The sequence below is a fragment of the Melospiza melodia genome, chromosome W (assembly GCF_035770615.1).
Source record: "Melospiza melodia melodia isolate bMelMel2 chromosome W, bMelMel2.pri, whole genome shotgun sequence".
Taxonomy (NCBI): Eukaryota; Metazoa; Chordata; class Aves; order Passeriformes; family Passerellidae; genus Melospiza; species Melospiza melodia.
The window spans coordinates 1,692,111-1,713,098 of record NC_086225.1 but is presented as its reverse complement, the minus strand read 5'-3'; the positions used below and the strand labels follow the sequence as shown (position 1 = coordinate 1,713,098).

Sequence of the window (20,988 nt, the reverse complement as noted above, 5' to 3'; positions counted from 1 at the left end):
ACGGGTTTGAAACTCAGCATTGTGCAAAAAGGAGTGTTTTATAATATTGTTAGCATTTTAGTCAGTGGTAATGTGAAGTTCTCAAAAGGAAAATTGAAACAGTTTATAAGATGGCTTTTTCTGCACTTCCCACATATCTCCCCTGAAGAAATCCACTATATTCAATTCTGGGATAAAGTTGGGAATGAATTGATAACCTTAGGACAATCTGGCAATGCACCCTCAGCTAAATTTGTGTTCTGGAGTTCACAAATTCGAACAGCCTTGCTCAAACAAAAGGAAATGGAGAAAAAGCCAATTGCCAAGCCATGTACCTCTGCTCTCCTTGTTTCCCACTCTCCTAGCTCTAAAACCCCTAAACCTCTTTCCCCAAAACCTGGTATTTTAAAGAGAGCACACTCATTGGGAAGTCGACTCCCAGAGTTTGCAAAAATGCCTGAATTGTCCTGTCCACAAGGCCCTGGCCAGGCTGTGTGGAACCTTTCCCAATCCCCTGTGTCCCCTCCTCTGAAACCCACAGCACATGTCAGCTTTCCAGAGAGCAGTGATGCCCAAAATGGCCCCCAGTCCCTAGGGGGTCCACAAGATGGTGGATGCCACGTGGCATCTTCCCAAACCTGGTCTTCTTCTTCCCAAAATCCTCTTAAGCATCACAAAATTCCAACCCCATCCCCCTCTCCTCCTGTTCCTCGTGACACCTTCCCCCCTCCCCCTCCCTTTCCTGAAGTACCCTCAGCTCCGCCCCTCTACTCCTCCCAGGGGGCGTCTGCTGATGTGATGTCACCAGGTGTCCCCGCCCCCTGCCTGCCCCTTGACCCCGCCCCCTGTTCCCATGGTGTCCCCGCCCCTTGCTGGCCCCCTGTCCCCGCCCCCTGTGCCCATTGCATCCCCACCCCCTCCCTTGGTTCCCACGGTGGGGACACACCCACTGCCTGTCTCCAAAGCTGTATCTGTGATCCCAATGCTTCTGATTCAAGGGATACAGAGCAGGGAACGGCAGACCTAATGCATAGTCCCATGTTGTCACTAGCTCCTGTTACCTTTCAGCCTGCAGCTCAGGGAGGAGCAGCCCCAACTGCTAATTGGAGTTCTTTTGGACGACAATTGATTAAAGAGATCTGTAAATCTCATAAAGAATATGGTCCACACAGTCCATATTTCCGTGGCCTTTTAAATTCTGAACTGAGTAGGACTGTAGTGATCCCACATGATTTAAAACAGCTTTTTTCCTGTCTCATGACCTTCACAAAATTCAAATTATGGGAATTAGCATGGAAACAACTGCTAAAAGATGCTCTCCCAAGCTTGCATGCTGATCCAAACACAGCAAAAGACAACAGTTGTAACCCTATCACCATTGAGCACCTATGTGGTGAGGGGCAATGGTCTTGACCCTCAATCCAAGCTACTGCAATTCCTGCAGAAACACTCGAGAAAGTGAAAGAAGCAGCTGAAAAAACATTCTTTTCCCTCCAACCTGAGGGGCCTTTTTGAGCCCTATAGTAAAATTAAACAGCTACCATCAGAGCCTTTTTTGAAATTTGTAGAAAGGCTAACAAGAGCCATTGAAATACAAGTTAAAAAAGAGAATGCTAGGGAAGCAATTTTAGAGGAAATGGCATTTACAAATGCAAATAAACAGTGTCAAGCGGCAATCCTGAGCCTTCCTATAGAACCTCCCCCCACATTAAAAGATATGCTTCTAGTCTGTAACAGGAAAGTGCCTCTGATGAGTGTGGCTGAAGACACCAGACCAAGGCTGCTGCCAAGACCACCTCAGCATGTCGCCGTTGCCAGCCCTGGACCTTTTCCCTCAGCACAGCAGTACCCTGGGCAGCAGCGGAGACCAGCAATGGTTGAGCCCACAAAACCATGCCTGCTTTGTAACAACCTTGGGCACTGGAGTAACCAGTGCCCCCTGAAAAGACAATTTGATGAATTTAGAAATGGCAGGGGAGGAGAACTACAAGCCCTCCCTGGGGGTCAACAACAACAAAAAAACTGAAAAGGGAGCGCCCGCCTGCCACGCGTGCAGACACAAAAAGAGCAGGCCAAGGGAATAAGGGTAGCAAAACAAATCAAGCATGCAAAAATATTAATATTTGTGTAACTGAAGCAGGTGCTTCAAAGACCAAGTCTGCTCGTCCACTGTTGCAAGTGAAACAAAATAACCTTTGTTATGATTTAGGTGATCCTGTGTTAACCATGTCTTCTGTCAATGAGCCTTACAGGTTGCAGCTGACAGAGTCACTCCACCTGAAGGACACTGACTGGCATTTTGTCTCTGTCAATCCTGAACAGAAGGGTACTTGGAACCGAATTCGTTGTAAGTACATCATCATTGGGGACACCAAACACACACTACAAGAGATCAAAATTGCTCCGGGAATGACAACATCAGATCCTGAGCAATTCGTTCTCGGCCTGTACTGTTTCCACCCACCCCTGTTTCTTCCCAAGGGACAAATTGTTGCACAAGCTATCCCTGTGCCATCTTTACCTGAAAGTACTGAAAAACAAGGGCCCACAGTCGCCCGAGTCCAAGTTATTGGGAAAGGCAAGCCCAAATTATGGTGCAACCTCAGTGGGGGTGGGGAGTCAAAACGCATTGAGATGCTTGTAGACACAGGTGCAGACTGCACAGTGATTCCAGTACAAGACTGGCCAGCACACTGGCCTTTGCAAAATGTTGCCGGTCACCTTCAAGGTGTAGGAGGTCTGCAATTGGCAAGACAATCCAAAAGCATTATTCAAATCAAAGGACCAAACGGACAATTGGCAAATATCTGTCCATTTGTGTTAGATTATTTGGAACCTTTGTTAGGGAGAGATTTATTGGCCCAGTGGGGTGTCACAATTGATATTCCAGACTCTCCACAGCATTTTTGTGCAGCAGTCATTGAACAACAGCGCCCCACCCAAAAACTGAAGTGGAAAACAGACAAACCAGTTGATGTGAAACTGTGGCCGCTCAGTAAACAAAAAATAAAGGTGCTTGAGGAACTAGTGGAAGAGCAACTAAAAAAGGGCCACATTGTGGAGACCATGTCCCCATGGAACTCCCCAGTGTTTGTCATCCAAAAAGCTGACAAAAAGAGATGGCAACTTCTTCACGACCTCCGACAAATTAATAATGTAATTGAAGATATGGGTTCTCCCCAACCTGGTATGCCATCCCCAACAATGCTTCCCCAAGATTGGAAATTAGCTGTTATTGATATTAAAGATTGTTTTTTCCAAATCCCCTTGCACCCTGATGATGCACCGCGTTTCACATTCTCGGTCCCTTCCATTAATATGGAATCCCCTATGAAAAGGTACCATTGGACCGTTCTTCCTCAGGGCCTGAAGGTATCTCCAGCTATCTGCCAGTGGTATGTCTCTTCCCTGCTTTCCCCAGTACGTGCAGCCGCAGAGAAGGCCATCATCTATCATTATACGGATGATATCCTTGTGTGTGCCCCCAATGATGATTTACTCACAGATGCACTTGACCTAACGATCCATGCATTGATTGTTGCAGGGTTCGAGCTCCAGGAAAAGAAAATTCAAAAGATGCCACCTTGAAAGTATTTGGGTTTAGAAATTGGAAATAGGATCATTGTTCCTCAAAAACTAGAAATCAATCCAAGGATCAAGACCCTTGCGGTTGTCCACAAGTTGTGTGGGTCTTTGAATTGGGTAAGGCCGTGGCTCGGTCTGACTAACAAAGACCTTGCCCCTCTTTTCAATTTATTGAAAGGGGGAGAGGACCCAGGTGCTCCTAGGTCTATTACCCCAGAGGCACGGAAAGCTCTAGAAAAGGTTCAGATTGCAATGTCCACAAGACAGGCCAACCGATGTCGGCCTGATCTGCCATTCAAATTTATCATCCTAGGTAAGTTGCCACACCTCCATGGAATTATTTTCCAGTGGGAGGAAAAACAAACACCTAAGGCAAGGGACACACCAAAAAAGGACCGGGACCAGAGGGACTCTCTCTTGATCATAGAATGGGTTTTCCTCAGTCACAAAAGGTCCAAGAGACTGACAAAGCCTCAGGAGCTAGTAGTGGAACTGATCCGGAAAGCAAGGACCCAGATCAGGGAGTTAACAGGATGTGATTTTAAGTGCATTCACATTCCAGTTGAGTTAAAATCAGGTCAAAATACTATGAAAATACTGGAACAATTGTTTCAAGAAAATGAAGTGTTGCAGTTTGCTCTGGATTCCTACTCAGGACAAATTTCGGTAGCGCGGCCCGCTCACAAATTGTTCGAACAAGATGTTCAATTTACTTTAAAATTGAGAAGTGCTCTAAGTAGGAGACCTTTAAAAAAGGCTCTGACTGTCTTTACAGATGCATCCAGGAGGTCCCACAAGTCCGTTATGACTTGGAAGGATCCTCAAACCCAGCAGTGGGAGACGGACATTGCTGAGGTGGAAGGTTCACCTCAAGTTGCTGAATTGGCTGCAGTTGTTAGGGCTTTTGAAAGGTTCTCAGAACCATTTAATCTGATTACAGACTCTGCATATGTGGCAGGAGTAGTATCCAGGGCAGATCAAGCAATACTGCAAGAAGTGTCTAACATCGCACTTTTCGAATTGCTCTCAAAATTGGTAAAGTTAGTCACTCACCGAGAGCAACCATTTTATGTGATGCATGTCAGGTCACACACTGACTTGCCAGGGTTTATTGCTGAAGGCAACAGAAGGGCAGATGCTCTTGCTGCACCTGCAGTGATGGCCACTCTCCCAAATGTTTTTGAACAGGCACAAATCAGCCACCAGCTTTTCCACCAAAATGCACCTGGCCTGGTTCGTCAGTTTAACATCACTCGAGAACAGGCCAAAGCGATTGTGGCCACATGCCCAAATTGCCAACAACATGCACTCCCTACAGTGAGTGCGGGAGCAAACCCAAGGGGACTGAACAGTTGTGAACTGTGGCAAACAGACGTAACACACATACAGTCTTTTGGACGGCAGAAATATGTTCACGTTAGTGTAGATACCTTTTCTGGAGCGGTCTATGCTTCTGCCCACACAGGTGAATCATCTATCGATGCTATTAAGCACCTCTTACAGGCTTTTTCTTTCATGGGCATCCCCAAGGAGTTAAAAACTGATAATGGGCCTGCTTACACATCCAAGGAATTTGGGAGCTTCCTGCAGCAATGGGGAGTAGAGCACAAAACTGGCATCCCCTACTCCCCTACAGGTCAAGCCATTGTAGAAAGAACTCACCGTGATATTAAAAGGGTCCTGGACCAGCAACAACAGGTTCTGAAGGTGGAACCTCCCCACATCCGGTTATCCAGGGCGCTATTCACAATCAATTTTCTGAATTGTTCTTTTGACAGCTTGAACCCACCCATCCTACGCCACTTTGGGGGGAGCAGTCATAGGTTGATGAAAGAAAAACCTCCAGTTTTAGTAAAGGACCCTGAGACTTGGAAAACAGTGGGACCTTATAAATTGGTTACTTGGGGACGTGGATACGCCTGTGTGTCCACCCCCTCTGGTTTAAGGTGGGTTCCTTCCAAATGGGTAAAGCCCTATGTTCCCAAAGTCTCAGAGAAATCTACAGAAGCGCCCCAGGTTGCTCATGCTGCCTGGAGAAGAAAACACCGCACGCGTTCTCTGGAGAAAATTCCATTTAAGCCTCCTATCAGGAATAGTTTGTAATATATGTTTGTCTCAAGTTCTTGTACCAGTTTAGATCCCACTGTTCGTGTGTAGCCTCGAGGCGCCCTGAGACTGAGCCTGCTTCTCGTCCTACTCATGATCATCCCACCTGCGATCTCCTGCATAGTCCCTCAGCCCAAACCACATATCGACTACCTTGACAAAGGTTCTCGGACATCAAGAGAGAAACTGACAACGGGCTAAATGGACTGTTCAAAGGCTGGGGACTCTCGGGCTGGTTGGGATCTATTCTGAAAACTGTGTTTTTAGTGCTGCTTATTTTAGTTATAGTTATTGTAGTTTTTAGCATTGTTTTTTCACTAATCAAACGCATGGTTCTCAAGTTAATTTCAAGCTCATCTCCTCCTCCTGAAGTCTACCATTTGGAAGCCCTTAGTGCTCCAATGGATGACCTGGAAGCCTCAGTGGAAAACACTGACCCTCCTGTAAAGGAAGAACCGATTTACCAACCATGGTTTGGCAAGCATTCTGCACCACAAACACAGTCCTCTTCTTTTTAAACAAAACTAGGGGGAGATGTTGTGGTGTGCTGTAATGTCCCATTTTAGACTTCCAGGTCACCTCCCAGGTGTGCCTATACCTCTTCCCCCTTGCCCCCTTGCTGAGTGAGTCCTGTCAATCAGGCTTAACATTCCAGCAAGGTGTCGTGTGGTTGGTCAAGTTCAAAGGATGCCCCTCAGGCCTGGGGGTCATTGGCCTGTCTAGGTGTCCCTCGTCCCTTGAGACCCTGCCCCTTCCACCTGGTTGGTGGCTCACCTGTCTCTCCCCTTCCCCTGTCCCTGAGCTTAAAAGGTGAATCAAGCCATGCGGTCGGTATTCTGTTGGAGTTGTTACTATGATTCAGATCTCTGTAACCATGGAATAAACCTCTGGGTATTAAACCCTCCAGCAGAATCCATCTCCTTTCTCTTCACCATCGCCTGAAGCCTTCCTCCTGAGGTAAACAGAGTTCCTAACAAGCCTGGACTTGTTTAGTGCCCAGCTGCAATCTCCAGTAAGCTAAAGGTATCTCTGGGGTGATATACCACAGTTGCCGCCTTTGGCCTAGCAGCAAGGGTCAGACTGGCCCAGGCACAATCTAACTGGTAATATTGGGATTCATATTCCAATAATGGAGGGACTTGGGTGTGTCTAGTCTTTCTTCTTGTTCTTCCTTATTTCCATCTTCTGCTGTGATGCTGGCACTTTGGGATTGGTTTAGAATAGAAGTTCACTGTCTAACATAGGTGATAGGTATTGGAAAGTAATTGTAAACATGTTATACATAGTTTGTAGTAAAAAGAGTCAACACCACCACTGAGTGTGGTCAGAGTGCTGCTGGCTGCCCTGCTGAGTGGACCTCAGCTGGGCAGGAGAAAAATTTCAGAAAACTGAAGAGCTCTGACTCATTCTTTGGATACGCGGGCCGAAACAGAGACTTTTCACATATCTCAAGGCTGTGATTAACAGCATAACTCCTGAGTACAGAGGAGTCCCGTTACTTTATTCAAATAAAGGGAGAGGCCATGAGGCATTTCCATTGGGGTCTCTCAAATTTTTGGAGGAAGCAGCCTCCTTTTTATCCTAATTTCCCAGCCGCATGTCCCTCTCTTTCCCCATTGTCTGAGGTACTTGAGACGTACAGACTTCCCCAAATGCCTAATACCTAAGACCCCTTCTAATGTATACCCACCCCCACCCCCCCCCGCCATTTTTCTTTTTCTTTGTGTCTCTGTTCTTTTTCTCTAAATCTAGGGATTTAGCACAATTCTGAGTGAGTAGCAGTTTGTGTCAATTAGTGGAATTCCTATGAAATTTATGGCTTCCCCCATTGCTTCTTTGGCCTCGCTCTGTCTGGCCTTATCTACCATCAGGCCCACAGTTTGTTTGTAAAGACACCTTCTCATTCCTTTCAATCCCTCCTCTTCTTATTTTCTCAATAATTGTCTTTACAAACCTTAGTTATCATTGACTTTGTGTTCTTGGGTTATTTTTGGTTTTGCAACTATTTGCAGTGACATCATTTTGTCTTTTTGTAGTAATTTCTGGTCTAGCAGTCCTGGCTGCTACCTGTGTCTCCTTGATCACGTTGAATAAGTTGCACTAAGCAAGGGATCATATATGGTAAAAAGATGAGAGTTGCTACAGCGCATAAGAGGAAAAAAAGCATTTGTTTAACCCATAGTCCACCAGGTAACCACAAAAACGTTCCATTCTTATCCTTTCCATGTTTGACTGGTACATGACCTAACTTTCTTATTCCGTTTGTTATTTGTTTCACCACTTTTCCATTGTCATCTATTTGCAAACAGCAGTTTGAGTAATTTAATTTTCCACACACTCCCCCTTCTTCTCCTAATAGATAATCTAATACCATCCAATGTTGAAATATTGCATTTTTCATCTGATCGGATTGGTCAGCAAGAAGGTCAAGAGCTGTAGCTGTCTGTTTGGTTATTATTTCAAAGACAGCTTGTAACCTAATTATCTGATTTAAATTATAAATAGGTTCTCTGGCACCTGATATTGATTCATTAGGATTCTATGTGGCTGGTCCATAGTGTTGTATGATTCGCCCAGGTGGCCATTCATCTTTTCCCAATTTTGGGTGCTCCCTCCAGCCAGGTGTTGGGGTTGGGTTTTTCTTTCCTTTTCTTTCCTTTCCTTGTTACTTGTGGAATTTTTTTTCCATTGAATTGCTAAGAAGCACTGATGACTGGGTGCTTGAGATAGCCAGGAGGGGGAACTCCTCTGGTTTTTGGGAGTTTCTCTGGGGGAGATAGAGATAACACAAGAATGGGGGGCAGGTAAAAAGACGGGGTTGGGGGCAGCTGCCCTCTCTCGCTCTTTGGCATTGAAGGAGGATGGCCAGGCTGTCGCTTACTGCAGGGAGAATTCACCAGCACCGCTGGAGCTCAGCCCTGAGGGACCTATCACCATCTGCTCGTGTGCCCCGGGAGTCCTGAACTTCGCCTCTCCCTGCCCTGCTTGGAGCTGGGCCGCTGCTGCCCCGCCCCTGCTGTTCTTCGGTACTGCTCTGGATTTCTCCATGCTGTAGCTCACACCCTGCTGCCTTTCCAGCACACCCCCACACTTGCAGATACCGCTGCGGAACTTCTGAAACATTTCACTCACCAGCCCGGGATTTTTGCTCATTCCTGTCGGCTGTGACGGTAACTTCACCAAAGAGGAAAGTGCCTGCAGTCGAGAAGACTGTTACTGGGTCTCAAGCTGCGTCAAGCGAGATGTAAGTTAGAATTAAGAAGGAAATATTTCACAGAAAGAGTGGTCAGATACTGGAATCATTTACCCAGTGAGGTGGTAGAGTCATCATCCCTTGAAGAATTCAAAAAAAGACTGGATGTGGCACTTGCTGCCATGATCTAGTTGAACAGTTAGAACTTCGGCTGGACTTGATGATCTTATAGGTCTCTTCCAGTCTTGAACTTCTGTGATTCTGTGATTCTGTGGTTCCTGGTTCTGTTTGTTGTTAATGCCATAGTTATTGTTTTGTTTGCCTTGTGTGAAAAACGCCATGCACTTGTGTTAAAATTTTAGAAGTTTAATAGTAATAAAAATAGTAATGAAAATAGTAATAAAAATTAGGACAATAAGAATTTGGACAATGAAAGTTAGGACAATAAAATACAATAAAAAGCAAGGAATTATGGACGTCCGGGTGCTTTGCTCTGCCACAAAGCACATTTTGCTAACAAAGGATTAACCCTTAAAAGCAATAGCAAATTGCATATTCATGTGTGTCATACATGATTCAAGCATTCCTTTCAAACTAAGGATGTTTTCTGCTTAATGTCAACTTCTGCCCTTATCTTGTAAATCAGTTTTCTTGGTTCCTCGGATTCTGAGCCTTCCCAATAAGGAAGCAATCAATCTTCTCTTGGGGTCTTGTTGTCTTGTTGCTGTTATCTCTATCCAGATAAGATAATCCAAAGAATTTCTTGATTATCTTTTTCATTCCTTGAGCTAGTTACAAAAAGTATCTTACATCACATAGTTTATATTTTAATATTATCTTATACCCTAAAAACTATATTTACCACACTACTTAAAAGAGATTAATGCAGCATAACTTTCCAACATAACGCATATAGTAATCATTTTAATATTTCTGAAGAGTCAATCATATAATATAATCATATAATATGCATTTTTCACACCTTGTTATACTTACTAGTAAAGAACTGTTATTCTTATCCTCATATCTTTGCCTGAGACCCTCCCTTAATTTCAAAATTATACTAATTTGGACGGAGGAGGTTTACATTCTCTGTTCCAAGGGAGGCTCCTGCCTTCCCTAGCAGACACCTGTCTTTCAAACCAAGACGCCAGGGATGCATTAATTGACCACTTTTCTCTAATTGGATCATCATATACCTTGATTCCTACCGGATTTCCCTGAAGTTGTGCTAGCAAAAAGAACAATGGTCTAATATACCCTACATAACATATCCCTGACCAGTTTGGAGGTAACTTGAGATAGGAATGTTTGCCACCCATGGCCAGTTGTCAGATTTTCCTGGCCCTCCGCAGACCCAACAATTGCCCAGGGTAAAAGTTTTTTGCTACTTCTTCTCCTAGGACTTGTTTTGTGGAGATAAATGAAACTCTCCAACTTTGTGAAAGTTGTAAAGCTGGTATGTTTATTACAGTGCTGGACACATGTGGAGGTTACTCTCTTTAAAAGACATGCGTACCTCTGGGAACTCCAGATCCTTTTTTATCCCTCTTTCAAATACATATGCATGCGATTTCACAATAGGTTCATACGTATTCATTTTTACAAATTTTGCGTAACATTTGCCGCTAGTTCTTTTTTATCAGAAAGAATTCCTAGGTCAGGTTGGCCTGCTCTCATAGCAGTCTTTCTGTCTGCTCCCCCCTTATCTCTGTCTTTCGGCTGAAGCAGTTTCTCCGAGCACAGGCTTTTTATGAGAACAGGCAGTCAGACTAAACAGCTATGTTTTCAAACTACAGACTTAACTCAAAGATGTACATTTCACCTAAATCAAAATGGATTTCTACTCTGGAAAATTTCCCCCCTTTCCTAGAAAATAAGTAAATTCTTTTACTTAATGAAAATCTCTATGACAATAAGTGTCTCAATGCTTTACCATGTACGTTTGATAAGGAGGTTAACACAGCTACTTGCTGTAGAACTCTCCAATTCTAAATTACCAATATAATGGATAACTGTAAACTTATTCTAACTAATATTAACAAAACTAAAATGGGATGTCACAACTTATTAAAGATTCTATTTGCAATTGGTGATCACTTAAATATCGCATCTTACTACTGATAATCTGCATTTTGTTTTATTCTTTGCAGAATTCTGGGTATTTCTTTTGTATCATGTTGGAAAGTAATTAAGGTTTTCTCTTTGCTTTCTTGGATTTCTTTCAAGATCTCCAGTAGGTCTTGGTGCTTAATTAATTGTTTCACTAATATAAGGTCTATCTTAATAGGAGTAGTTTATAGCCTGTGATACATTGTGTAATTGGTTTTAATCAACTGGTGGGATGTCACTGGGGCTAAGTACGAAAAATCACACCCGATACTCTTAACAAAATTACAAATACAAAAATTAGAATGATTTCTACTAGACAAAATAACATTGTTTTTTGTCACAGTGGTCACAAGGGTTTTCAGGGTGAGAGAGAGAGACGAGAATGTTGACCTCATGTTCAGAAGGCTTGATTTATTATTTTATGATATATATTACATTATGACTATACTAAAAGAATAGAAAGAAAAGTTCTCAGAAAGCTAGCTAAGCTAAGAATAGAAAAGGAAAAATAAAGGGCTGTGTCTCAGCAGAGAGTGGGACCCAGCTCTGCCATGAGTGGTCAGTAGATCCAAACAAACACCCGAGACCAATCACGGATCCACCTGTTGCATTCCACAGCAGCAGATAACCATTGTTTACATTTTGTTGCTGAGGCCACAGCTTCTCAGAAGGGGAAAAATCCAAAAGAAAGGATTTTTCACAAAAGATGTCTGTGACAGTTGTTATCAATGTTTACAGCAGCACAAGCAGTTCTCAAGCACACACAACTTTTACCAGTATACACGAGCACAGTTTTCTGATCAGTGACTGGATGAATCTCAAAGTGGCAAATACTCTGTTCAGTGTCTAGACACACATCTTGGGCAATAATAGTATTGCTTTCACAAATGAATCTCATCTGTTCTCTAGTAATGCAGGATTCTAAGTTTACTGTCTGCTAGTTTTCATTCATCTTTTGTGCCCACACTCTATGTTCTGAAAGGTAGAGCACTGTTTTTTCATTATTTAATCCTAGTGCAAAGATGGGGTGGATAGCATAAAGAGTGGCATTACGTATGGTAACCACAAAGGCAGTGGCCACATAAGAAGCAGGATCATAGGTGAAATTTACTATAGTCTACTAGGATTGAAACTTCTTTTCAAAATCAATTGCATTATCTCAGACAACTTTTTGAATTGCAGATGGAAAATTACCTTCACCCCCTTCCCATATGATCAGAGCTGCTGTTGCTTGCATCTATAACTGTGCTTGTATACAACTGAAAGCTAAAGACACATTATCTTGAACTGTACTAAGCGCTTCTACTATTAGTTTGTGGTCTTGGTCTCTGGCCTTTTCTTACTTTGGCAGTACTTTTGAAAACTGCTACTGGCTAGTTCTTAATGCCAATAGAGATTACTGTAAAGGCTGCTTCAATTTTGCTAAGCCACCTGCTGTAGTGGCTAGCTTATTCATCAGTATTTCTGAATCAATTTTAATTAAAACTCCTAATAATGTCCCTAATATCTCAGTTAGATCTCTTTTATTCTGCTCTTGAGGTATATCTCTTTGTAACCATGTTGTCTAGCCCTCAAAGGATGTTCTTAGGCAAGAGGAGCAGGCTGGTTGAATTTTTGAGATTTTAATTTGCATTCACAACTCAACATGTTTGAGACACTATTCTGGACTGAACAACAGTTGTTGTTCACTCACATTCTTCACTATGCATGGGCTTATTTCATACACTTAAGGTTCAAGTTTGGGTTGGGTCTGAACTATTTGACTGTTGGGGAGGATGGAACAGGAAAGCCTTATAAATATGATTGCCTGGCAAAAGATTTTGAGAATGTAGAAACTATAAGCGAGATTGAAATGAAAGCAAGTTTTGAGATCCCTTAGTTACTGAACAACTGGAAAACAATGGTGTGGCCAGCTGAAAGTAATCCCCTCTTGATGAAACAATACCCTCTGCAAGCAGGCAGGTCCAAGGGTCAGAGCAGACCCTGCCAGCTTGGCAGAAGGGGTCCAAAGAGGAGTTTTTAGGGTTTAAAATGTAACACAGTATGGTAATGTAGTGATTCTTATAGGCTGTATGGAAATGCTATAGGATTTGTATGTTGTACTAGATTGGTTAGTGAGAATTAGAATATTCAACACAGAAGATGATTTATTGTATTGTAACGGGAACTTTGCTCTCTTCACTTCTTCTTCTTCTTCTTCTTCTTCTTCTTCCTCTTACTTTCTCACTCACTCACCTACTTACTTTCCATTTACCCTCCTATGCTTTTACATTCTTACTTCTCATCCTCTCTACCCCTCTCTTCTCTCGGGCCTGCTCCGAGCTGTGGCTGGCAGCTCCCAGCAGGGCCCTGCACCCACGCCCTTTGCAATAAACCGATAGTTCCACGACCTGGCTGCAGAGATCTCTCATCTCTGTCCATCCCGACCGTGCGTGACCCCCGTCACTCCTACATTTGAGTACTAGTGTGAGTTGTATAAGGTCTTGCTGTTGTAAAAAGTGTAGTATCAATTTAAAATATAAATGAGAGCTCGATAGCATCACGAGCTCAAAGACAAGTCACGTCTACAGGCTGTATTAGAGTGAATTTACACGAACAGTCTGATTCACTTCAGCTGTCACAAACTTCTTGGTGTTTGTATACAGGAGAGGTTGAGACACTAATTTCATCTGGTCTCTTATAAGCTGTCTTATTGACTACTCGGCACTCTATTTTGATTTCTTTTCTTCTGATCTCATGAAGTGTCTACAGTTCCTGTTCTTGCCACTCTTGCTTGTCCCGTTCTCGGCTGTTCTTGATGGCCTGGAAAGGCTCGGGATGGCCTTGGGACAGCCCGCACTCCAAAGGACGAAAAGAGTCTTCAGGTTTTTTCTCGGTCTTCAGTGTTTATTAGTTTTTATCTACAAGATTTTCTCTCGGCCCGACAGAGGTCTGCACAGCACGTCGGCCATGAGCACACTGCGAGCCCTCGGGGCGGTCACTTATCTTTATACCCAAAACTACGTATAAGATATTTACCTATTTTCCCCAATACCTTTCACCTTTATTGACAAGTGCACTTTTAGTAAGAACCAATCCCAAAGTGCCACCACCACCACAGAAGATGGAGGCCAAGAAGAAGAAGAAGAAGGACAGGACACGCCCTAATTCCTCCATCTTACTTCTCTAGACCCCCCTGTACTGAGATTCTAAAACTTGTGTTTCACACTATAATTAACCTATCCCTTCACCATTTATCTCATTGTGATACTCCCATCCTCATACAGGTGTCGTCTCCTGTGCAGGATCAAAGTCCAGCCACCAGACACTTCTGGCAACATTCCAGGACCTCCGAGCCCCCCAAGGGTTGTCTCGGTGACTCTGCACATCAGGACTGCTGTGCTGAGATCCCACACTTGCTCTTCATATACTTGATTTCCGTGAATTACTACAGTGGATAGGTTTAAATATTTTATCTCCAAAGGTTATGTTATGGATCCAGTATATTGATTAAAGCCTGGGACTAGGGCTATTCAGCATTGCTTTGGATAGATATACTCCCTAATTCTAAGACTCTAGTTATAATTATATACAAAGAAATTCTGTAAGTGAAAGTAAGAACTACCCCCAGGCGCAATATACTCATTTTGCCTAAGTTTTAGTCTCAGTTCATTGTCTCCTGGTGTCACTCTTTAAGGGGCTTCTGGGGACTTCTTCACTCGAGAGTGATGGATCTAGCCATTCTTTTCTTTGATCTTGATTGCAGTGAAGGTGGTGAGAAGCACCTGGAAGAGTTTCTTTCACTGTGGTTCCAGAGTCTTTTCTGCAAGAGGCTGAACATATACATAATCCCCAGGCTGTATGTTATGTACTGGCTTATCGAACTCTCTGCTCCGAGTTCTAGCCACGTGTTTCGCAATTTCTCTGAGCTGTTTGCTTAAAGACACCATGTAGGTGGACAATGTTACCTCCCCAATGTGGGTGGACATTTTATTTTGTATCCTATATGGTCTTCTACAAAGCATTTCAAAGGGACTCAGCTTTTCTTTAGCTTGAGTTTTAGTTCGAATTCGCAGTAGTGCCAGTGGAAGAGCTTGGGGCCAGGGTAGATTAACTTCTTGCTCTAGACTTACAATCTTCTGCTTAATCAAATGATTCATTTTCTCTACTTGGCCCCTTGATTGGGGGCGATATGGAGTGTGAAGCTCTCAATTTATGCCTAGGCGGCTACTAATCTGTTGCACTATTTTGGAAATGAAATGTGATCTTCTATGTGAGGATATTGTGGTTGGAACTCTGAAGCGTGGTATTATTTTTTGTAATAATACCCTGGTCACTGCTCGACCTTTGACAGTTCTGGTGGGGAATGCTTCTGGCCACCCTGAAAATGTATCTGTCAATACCAATAACACCGATACTCCCCTTTCCTTGGGAGTTCTGAAAAGTCAATTTGCCACTGCTGTCCAGGCCCATGGCTTCTCCTAATCTGGCTGAGTTTCAGCCTGGGGGTATTTTTGGGGTTAGTCTGGAGGCAAAGATCACACTGTCGGGTTACTTGAGTAATAGTGCCATATAAATTCTTAGCAACGATACTTTTAATCAAGTAGGTGTATAGGGCATCTATTCTACAATGTGCTTTCTGGTGTTATTCTCTTACTAGTGACTACAATAAATGAGAAGAGATTACTAGCTTCTCTTCAATGGTAACTCACTTTTCTTGGTTAGATGTCCTTTTTGATCTTCAATTAGTTTTCTATCTCTCTTATTATATTCTGGCTTAATTTCAAGGGAAATTTGTCTATCTGGAATTAGGGCTCCTTCAACAGTTACTTCACCTTTTGCTGCTTATTTTGCCTCTCTATCTGCTAGTTCATTTCCTTCTTCTAATTCTGAGCTCACTCTTTGGTGTGCCTGAATATGCATAATTGCTACCTTTTCAGGCAGCTGAACTGCTTCTAGCAGCTGGATTATCTCTTGTGCATGTTTGATGTTCTTTCTCTGTGAGGTCAGCAGTTCTCTCTCTTTCTAGATGGCTTCATGTGCATGCATGACTCTGAATGCATACCTTGAGCCTGTATAGATGTTTATTTTCTTTCTTTTTGCTATTTCCAAGGCACAAGTCAGGGCAATTATCTTGGCCATCTGCACAGAGGTGCCTGTTAGTAAGGGTCCAAATTCTATTACTTCACTGCATGTAGTCACTGCGTTTCTAACATGCTGCTTTCTACTGGCAACGTAGCTACTCTCGTCAGTGAACTAGGTCTCTGCATTGTCTAAAAGAGTGTCCTTTAAGTCTGGGTGGCTGGAGTAGGTAGCTTCAGTGGTCTCCAGGCAATCATGGTGTACTGCTTCTCTTTGATTTCTACTGAGAAAAGATTCTGGGTTGATAATATTAGTCACAACTATCTCTATATAATCTTGCTCTACCATGATGGCCTGGTATTTCAGAAACCTCTGTGGTGAAAGCCAGTGGCTGTCCTTTTCTGACAGTACTGCGGACACTGTGTATGACACTAGCACAGTCATTTTTTGTCCTAGGGTAAACTTGCATGCTACTTGAATATTCAGCATGACTGCTGCTGCAGCTCTGAGGCAACCTGGTCATCCTTTGGCTGTTGCATGTAGTTGCTTGGAGAAGTAAGCAACTGCCCTCCAGTATGGACTCAAGTCCTGAGCTAATATTCTTAGGGCAATTCCCTGTCTTTCATGGGAAGATAGAAAGAATGGTTTACTTACATCTGGAAGTCCCAAAGCTGGAGTTGACATGAGGGCACTCTTTAGCTGGTGAAAGGCCCATGTGGCTTCCTTTGTCTACTGGAGATCTCTGTTTCCATCGGCAATAAGAGCATAGAGAGGTCTGACTGCAACGACGTGTATCTAGCCTTCTAGAGCAGAGAAGGTCAGAGTCCGGCTAGCTGAGGTTAAGGCTGACACCTCGCTGCATAACCTGCCAGCACCCCTCGGCATCGTAAGGTCTCGGGCTGTGCTGGTTGCGGACTGGATCGCTGCTAAATGACGAGATGGAAGGAGCTGGACACTTGCCGGGGGGGCTAAACTTGGTTTATTGGAAAGCCCACGATGTCCCAGCGAATGACCAAGAACAAAGGGTGCTTAGGGGTTATAAAGGGAAGGAGTGGACCCGGGAGGGGTTTACAGAAGACCAATAGGGGGAGAAGAGGGGATGAACTCAATACAAATGACACAGTGGAGAGCCCAATAGGTACCAGGTATGGGAGGGGCCCCGGGACCACAGCCAACCACAACCCCCAAAGAGGAGAAGCTTCTGGAATGCTAGGTGGAGTGGGGGGGGTGATTGACTTGGCCCAGGGAGGAGAAAAAGCATACATATAAGGGAAAAAGGGGAGGAGGAATTATATAACTTAACAGATTGACAATAGAACTGGCAGGGCTGTGGCGGGAAAACTGAGGACGGCAGAACCATTTTACACAAAATGGGGGGGAGCAGATACATAAAATGGGGGAGGAATTAAATGAACTTAATTAACACACCACAACAGTCTGACGAGCAGTCCATAATTATAAACTCACAGCCAGCACTACCCTGCTATGCCTAAGAAGCTTCGGAGTTCTTTCGTTGTCTGGGGTTTCGGGGTTTGGCATATGGCTTCTTTGCGAGCCTGCTGTAATGTCTATTGCTCAGCTCTCACCTCGTACCTCAGGTAGATTACTTTCTGTTTTACTATTTGTGCCTTTTTCTTTGATACTCTGTATCCTTGAAGTCCTACAAAATTCAAAAGGCTTACTGTCCAGGCCACACATTCTTCCCTCCTCCACGAGGCTACTAGAAGATCATCCACGTACTGCAACAGCCTTCCTTCTTTTTGTGGAGCTTCCCAGGACTCTAGATCTTTTGCAAGTTGTTCTCCAAACAGAGTCGGGGAATTTTTGAAGCTTTGAGGAAGCATGGAACATGCTAGCTGTGTTTTGCACTCACTTTTAGGGCTTTCTCATTTGAATGCAAAAATTTTCTGGCTGGCTTCGTGGATAGGGAGGCAAAAGAAGGCATCTCTGAGGTCTAAAACAGTAAAGTAGGCTAGCTCAGGTGGTAGACAAGTTAATAAAGTATATGGATTTGCTACCACAGGATACAAATCTTCTGTTACTTTATTGACAGCCCTCAAATCCTGTACTATCTGGTATACCTTATCAGATTTCTGAATGGGTAAAATGGAAGTATTGAAATCACATTGGCATTCTTTCAATAATCCTAATCACAGAAAATTTTCAATGATTGGGCTGATTCCTTCTCTGTCTTCTTTCTTTAGGGGGTACTGCTTAATTCTCATTGGTTGTGTCCCTTCCTTAAGCTTCATTACTATGGGGGAGGCATTTTTCGCTCTCCTTGGTATATCAGAGGCTCATACCCCAGGAAATTCTTGAGTTAGTATCTCTTCATCAATTTCCTCCTGAATTTCAGTAGCTTTTAAGTTTAAACTTAATACCTCTATGTACTTTTGATCATTCTCCTCCAGAGTAACCTCTCAATTTTTGAATGTAATGGTTGCTTGTAACTGCTCCAATAACTCTCTCCCTGAAAATGCCTTTGGTGAATTGGGCATATACAAAAACTCATGAATACTCCATTGTTTTCTTAATTTATACTTCAAACATTTGCAAAAATATGCCCTTTCAGACTGGCCAGTTGCTCCCTGCACTACAACATATTCATTTTCTACAGGTACTAAAGCTTTATTTAAAACTGAATATGTGGCCCCTGTATCAACCAAAAATTCTACCCTTTTTCCCTTCTTCCCCTAGCTTCGTTGTTATAACCAGTGGATCCGCTGGGGAAGAGCTTCACGATCTTCTGCAGTTTTTTGTATGTGTGCAGCCACTTGTTGGTCACCTCATCTCTGTTCTGGGCATTGATCTTTCTAGTGACCAGTTCTTTTGCAGATCGCACATTGGTTCCTGCCCAGACAAGGTGGTCCTTGTCTGGGTGGTCCCTGGTTGCGTTTTCTTTGCCTTGCCTCTTGTACCACTGCTACCAACTTTTTCATTCCTTGTTTATATCCTTCTTCTTGGTTACTAAATACTCTTTATGCCTCTTCTAGCAAGACTTCGAGATTTCTCCCTTCCGGCCCCCCAGTCTTCTGAAGTTTGCGTCTAATATCTCTTGCAGACTGCCCCAAAAATGAATTAACTAGCTGATTCATCCCTATCTCAGACCCCGGATCCAATGATGTATGACCATGCATAGCATTCCTTAAACACTCTAGAAACTCGGATGGAGTCTCAGAAGGCTCCTGCTTTAGGGAATATAAGGCAGACTAATTTATGGTTTTTAGAATAGCTCTTTCCACCCTTGTTGCTATCCACTCTTGATAATCTGCTAATTTCTTTACATCTGCTGATACATTAGGGTCCTATTCTGGGTCTTGGAGGGGGAAATATTATTTTACATCTAGCTGCTCGGTCTTGCAGCAATCTTCTTCCAAAGTCTCTGCTGTCTTTAAGATCAGCTGGTTTTCTTTTTCAGTTAAAGCATCCAGTAGTAACTGGATGTCAGCCTAATCTGAATTGTGTAGCTTGATAACATATTGTAGATGTTTGGCAGTAAGTATCGGATCGATACGATAATTCTTTGCAATCTTTTCCTATGTCTCTAAATCAAAAGTGGTAAATGGTACTTTAATCATTAATTTCCCTCCTTCTGGTCTCACTGCCTCTTGCAGAGGGACCTGTAATGCTGCTTGCCTCCTAGTTCTAGGTGCAACTGGACTGTCAGGGCGGGGGGAGAAGGGAAGGGGGAAGTTGAGGCAGAGTGGAAGTTTTCCAGGGTAGAAATCCATTTTGATTTAGGTGGAACGTACATCTTTGAGTTAAGTCTGTAGCTTGCTGTTAAGTCTGACTGCCTGTTCTCTTGAAGGGCTGAAGGACAAGAGAGAGGGGGGAGGAGGGGGGCAGACAGAGCAGGGCAACCTGACCCAGGAGTTCTTTCTGAAGAATTAGTGGCAAGTGTCACTCAAAATCAGTGGAATGAATATGTATGAACCTATTGTGAAATTGCATGCATATTGACAGGGAGATAAAAGGGGATCTGGAGTTCCCAGAGGTATGCATGTCATTTTAGAGGAAGGATTCCCACATGCGTCCAGCACTGTAATAAACATACCGACTTTAGAACTTTCACAAAAGTTGTGGAGTTTTGTTTATCTCCGCAAAACAGGGTTCTAGTGGATGTGTCTTCCCAGCCTGAGTCCTCCTCCTTTTTGGGGAAGTTCTCTTCCTCTACATCTTCATCTTCAACCTCCCTTCTCCTAGGAGGAACTTTTATCAAATCAAATGTATTTCATTCTTGCCCTTCAGACTGATAAACCTTGTCTGACCTCATACACTGTTGTCCTATACTGCATGCTGAACAACAACATTTGATTTGCCCCCTCTTTGCCTTGTTTTCATTTTCAAGGGCTAACACCAGCGGATCCGAGGCTGGTCTGATCTCACAGTCTCTTTCCCATTCTTGGTGATTTTTTAAAACATAAAACATATCAGCATACGAAACTTCATCTTATTTACCTTTCCATCTTAAAAACAACATTAACTGCAATAAGGTATTGTATTCTGAAGTTCCAGGTGGTGGCCACTTCGCTCTGTCCTCTAACCTGTATAATGGCCACCAGTGCATGCAATATTGGATAAGATCCTTTTCTATTCTCAGAGCTCCCCCTGCTAGTGACTTCTTTCCAGTGGGCCAAGATGCACTCTAAGGGGCTAGCTCAAGGAACTTCTTTGCTCTGGTTAGTTCTCATTATCTCCTTCTCCTTGACCTATCTTGCTTCCACCCAAACCTCTCTTCACAGAGCTTCACATTCATTTCCCCATTTTCCTCCCCCACACAACTCCAGGTGGCAGGTATCAGATGCGATCTCTCACACACAAGCTTTAAGATCTTAGGTTCTGAATCAGCTTGATCAGGAAACTTCAATTTGCACTCAGCGCATATGCCTTGACACTTATTAGAATAGCAATACCAGCGTCTCTCACAAACTCTGCACTGCAATAGTACCCAA

At 43.4% G+C, this 20,988-nt stretch overlaps 1 protein-coding gene across 1 annotated transcript in view; it reads right to left on the bottom strand.

The window, feature by feature from the left end:
- Positions 1 to 8,547: 8,547 nt before the first annotated feature.
- The window catches only part of LOC134431419 (neurexin-1-like), a 112,273-nt gene continuing 99,832 nt past the window's right edge, over positions 8,548 to 20,988 (bottom strand). Inside the window, exon 5 of the mRNA XM_063179433.1 lies at positions 8,548 to 8,865. Coding sequence (XP_063035503.1) covers positions 8,548 to 8,865 — 318 coding nt within the window. The remainder of the gene's footprint in view (positions 8,866 to 20,988) is intronic.